The sequence below is a fragment of the Diabrotica virgifera genome, chromosome 3, assembly GCF_917563875.1.
Source record: "Diabrotica virgifera virgifera chromosome 3, PGI_DIABVI_V3a".
NCBI classification, from domain to species: domain Eukaryota; kingdom Metazoa; phylum Arthropoda; class Insecta; order Coleoptera; family Chrysomelidae; genus Diabrotica; species Diabrotica virgifera.
In genome coordinates this window covers 275921689-275925670 of record NC_065445.1, presented here as the reverse complement: position 1 = coordinate 275925670, position 3982 = coordinate 275921689, and the positions used below count along the sequence as shown (strand labels likewise).

The 3982-nt window shown below is 32.8% G+C and overlaps 1 protein-coding gene across 1 annotated transcript; it reads left to right on the top strand.

The window, feature by feature from the left end:
- The first annotated feature begins 321 nt into the window (after positions 1–321).
- On the top strand, positions 322–3743 carry LOC126881730 (uncharacterized). Its single transcript, XM_050646191.1, has 2 exons — positions 322–558; positions 1244–3743. The coding sequence occupies exon 2, from the start codon at positions 1263–1265 to the stop codon at positions 3654–3656; it is 2394 nt and encodes a 797-aa protein (XP_050502148.1). The 5' UTR covers positions 322–558; positions 1244–1262; the 3' UTR covers positions 3657–3743.
- Positions 3744–3982: the final 239 nt, after the last annotated feature.

Here is a 3982-nt window from a genome sequence, read left to right as displayed (position 1 = left end):
GCTTACATTTGCATGGTGAGTTCAACAAGTATTTGTTATTAGAGAACAAGTAACACAGTTAGTGGTGTAGGGAAGCAAACGAATGTAACACCAAGTAAGTAACCCCTACAGAAAATATATAATTAATACAAATTATTTTACGTGAAATGAATATGGTTATTATCAAATCAATTATATTAATTTTTTGTTTTAGTTGAAAGTCCTTCAACAAGTAGAGATGCACACATGTTTCAATCATTTGAGATACCCTTTTGTAGAAGTATTTGGAAGATAACTATTAATAATTTCATTTGTAAAGATACGATTTCTAAAAAAGTATATAACGTAAAAGCACCGTATACCGTCCGGTCTCCCAATTCCGTCCGACAAAGAAATTGCGCTCTATACCTCAGAGTTTCGTCGCAATCAGACGGCCGAGTAGAATTTTTGATAGGTTATATCCCCACTCATTCTACTTTTAGCACGCAGACATTTTACGTTTACTGTTGTCAGTGCGATTCAGTTCATTGCAAGTGCATGTCTTGTTTTAAGCTATACTGATTCCAAAAAAACATAAAGGTAAGGAATACTTATTTTCCATATTTTATAGATACTACGTTTAACAGTTATGTTTTTACTTATTTATTAGAATCTTTCATATTTATTTATTGTAAATATACATATATTTTTGTAATTTTTTTCGAACAATAGATTTTATTACCGAAATTAAAGTGGACGGAATAGGGTAATGCAGAATATCAAGGGGTTCTTGATACCGTCCTAGCGGACGGTATTAGGGATTAACTCCTTCAGTTTCAAACGCTTTGTAAATATAAGTCTTAGTTAAATAATATAATCCGACATATTTTAACCATAATATATATTTTGCTCCGTTTAAAAACCTAAATACGACCTATTATAGGTACAACTCATTTTAAGAAAATTAGTGTCAACTATTAAGTGAATTCGAAAATTCAATTTAAAATTTAACCCAAGAATGATGCATTTATTACCTATTCTAGATTTAATGTGTAAGTTTGGTTTAGTTTTTATTTGTAAAAAATGTTTATGGTAGTTCTTCCTCTCAGTTTGTATTATCAAGTATGATAAAAATGACTATCTAATTAGTAAAACTCATTTAAAGGAATTGGACGGACACAGGAACCTTCTGTCCTATATCCGTCCATGGTGGACGGACAGAGCTACCTCAAACTCCTGTTACCGACCCCATAAAATAAAAACTAATAAAATATTTTTTTTTCAGTTTTTTATTATCTGCAACTATGGTATACAAAAAGCGGATGAAGTATCCCCGAGAGAATATCCAAAAAGCTATAGAAGATATTAATTTGAAACGTTTAAGTATTCGACAAGCCTCCAAAATATACAATGTGCCTAAAAGTACTTTGTTAGATACTATGAAAGAAAAGTACAAAACTCCGGGCAATATTGGAGGGCCAACAGTTTTGTCCAGTTCCGAAGAAGACTTGATTATAAAATGGATAATCGAAATGGGTAACGTGGGATTCCCGGTAACAAGATCTCAACTTGTTGATTCTGTTTCAAAACTAATTCAAAATTTGAAACGAAAAACCCCATTTAAAAATTACATACCTGGTAAAAAATGGTACAATGGTTTTCTCGCTCATCATCCAGAAATTTCAAAACGTGTTCCACAATCACTATCTTCTTGTAGAGCCGCAGTTACGGAACAAAATATAAGAAATTGGTTTACCCAAGTTCGGGATTATATGACAAAAATGAATTTTTTACACATTCTTGAAAACCCCAAGAGAATATTCAATTGTGATGAAAGTGGTTTCTATTTATCCCCTCAAGAAAAACAAGTGTTGGTTAGAAAAGGTGCAAAAAAGGTATACAGTCGCATAGCTAATGACGAAAAAGAATGTCTTACAGTTTTGCTAACTGTTGGAGCTGATGGTTCTGTACCTCCGCCATTAGTTTTGTATCCCTACAAACGGTATGTGTCAGCTGCAATAATAACGAACATGCCAAACCAGTGGGGAGTTGGGCACTCTGAATCTGGTTGGATGACAAGTGAGACATTTTATGAATACGTTACAAATGTATTTTTTCCCTGGTTGGAAAAGAACAGTGTTCCACTCCCAGTGATATTGTTTCTGGATGGACACTCTTCCCACATCAATCTGCCTATTACTGAATTCTGCAAAGAAAAAGGTATTATTTTAACAGCATTTTACCCCAACGCAACTCACCGATTACAGCCGTTAGATGTTGGTGTTTTTTATCCCATTAAAAATAACTGGCGAAAAGATGTTCGATCTTGGCGTATGGAGAATAACGGAAGAAAACTTCAACGGGCTGAGTTTGCAAAACTCTTAGACAAAACTTTGAAGGCTACAGTCTGTACATCGATAATAAAAAGTGCATTTGAATCATGTGGACTCTTTCCGTTTAACGAAAATCGCATTGATTATTCAAAATTAATAAAACCAATAGAACAAAAAGATTCTGATGATAAAATAACTGAATCAACATCCACTACAACTGTTAATGTTTATGATTCTAAACTACTTCGAGAGGTAGAGATACGTTTAAAGCCAGAGGTTGTTAACCGTTTTAGGATTGCTGAATCAGCGGCCCAACTAGAAGAAAAATATGTAGCATTGTATGATTTCTGGAAGAGTCTTCATCCACAAAATGTCGATCATGATAAAACTTTGGAAAACAATTTGCCAATTAATGCTGCTAACGAGACCATTGTTGACATACACTTCGATGAAAACTTTTGGTTTTGCAATAATGATACAATTGAAGCTACAGTCAAAGCAGATGGAGCATTGGTCTTAATTCCTTCACAGAATAGCAATTCTAGTTCGCCAAAACCTGGTCCATCAGCATCCAAGAACAATGATTGTGAGAATATAGACTATTATTTAGCAGTAAGTTCACCCCAAGAAAAAACACCACCTAAGAACAAAATAGTAAACACAACTCCTTGTAATAGCCCATTAAAAGATGATTCAATAGGTATAGTTTATTCTGATCAAAAAAGACAAGTACAAAATCAAGAAAAAACCCCACTTAAGCAAATTACAACAACATCAGAGAATAATAGTAAATATCCAACACCTTTCAAAAAAGCACTATTTTGGCCGGAAAGTTCTGCAAAGAAAAAAAATAATAGCACAGAAGACACCAAGGAAAGGAAAAAACCAAAGATTTATCCTACAGTAGCTATAAGTGATGAATTTATGGAACATCAACGAAGACTCAAAAAAGAAAAAGAGGAAAAAGAAAATGAGAAATGTGAACGAATCCGAAAGAGGAAAGCAAAAACAGAGATTCAACAAGCAAAAAAGAAAAAGTGTCCTCCAAAACACACACCAGGCATAGATACTGGTAATAATAATACGGAAAACATAAATAAAAAGAATATAGAAATATATTCAAAGGACGATTTTGTGTTGGTTCAGTACGACAGTGAATATTTCCCTGGTGTAGTTCTGGAACGAAGCAATGATACTTTGAGAGTTAAAAGTATGACTATGAATGGAAAGTACTGGAAATGGCCAGATAGAGATGACATTTTAAATTATGACTTTGATGATGTAGTTTGTAAGATTGCGAGACCTTCACTCATAAATAAACGCGGCGCCTATGAAGTTCCAGAAATTGAAAACCTAAAAAAATGAAGTCTTTTTTTTTTATTATTTAATTCATTTGCAGTCATTAAGTTCGTTTCAAAACTTTGTACTTAAATAAAACTTATTTTTAAATTATTTGTTTTGTTTTTTGGCCATTTTTTTGCAAATTTATTTAAAAATTATTCATAATGGGTTTTTTTTGTCATAACTAAATAAATAGGACGGATAACGGTACTCTTGTGGACGGAATTGGGAAAAAATCATTAATGTGGACGGAAAACGGCTATTTGCGAAATTTTTGCATTTGGTTTCTTAAATAAGCAATTTTGTTGAAATGACTACTGTTATTATTATAAATTTGGCTCTAGTAAGAA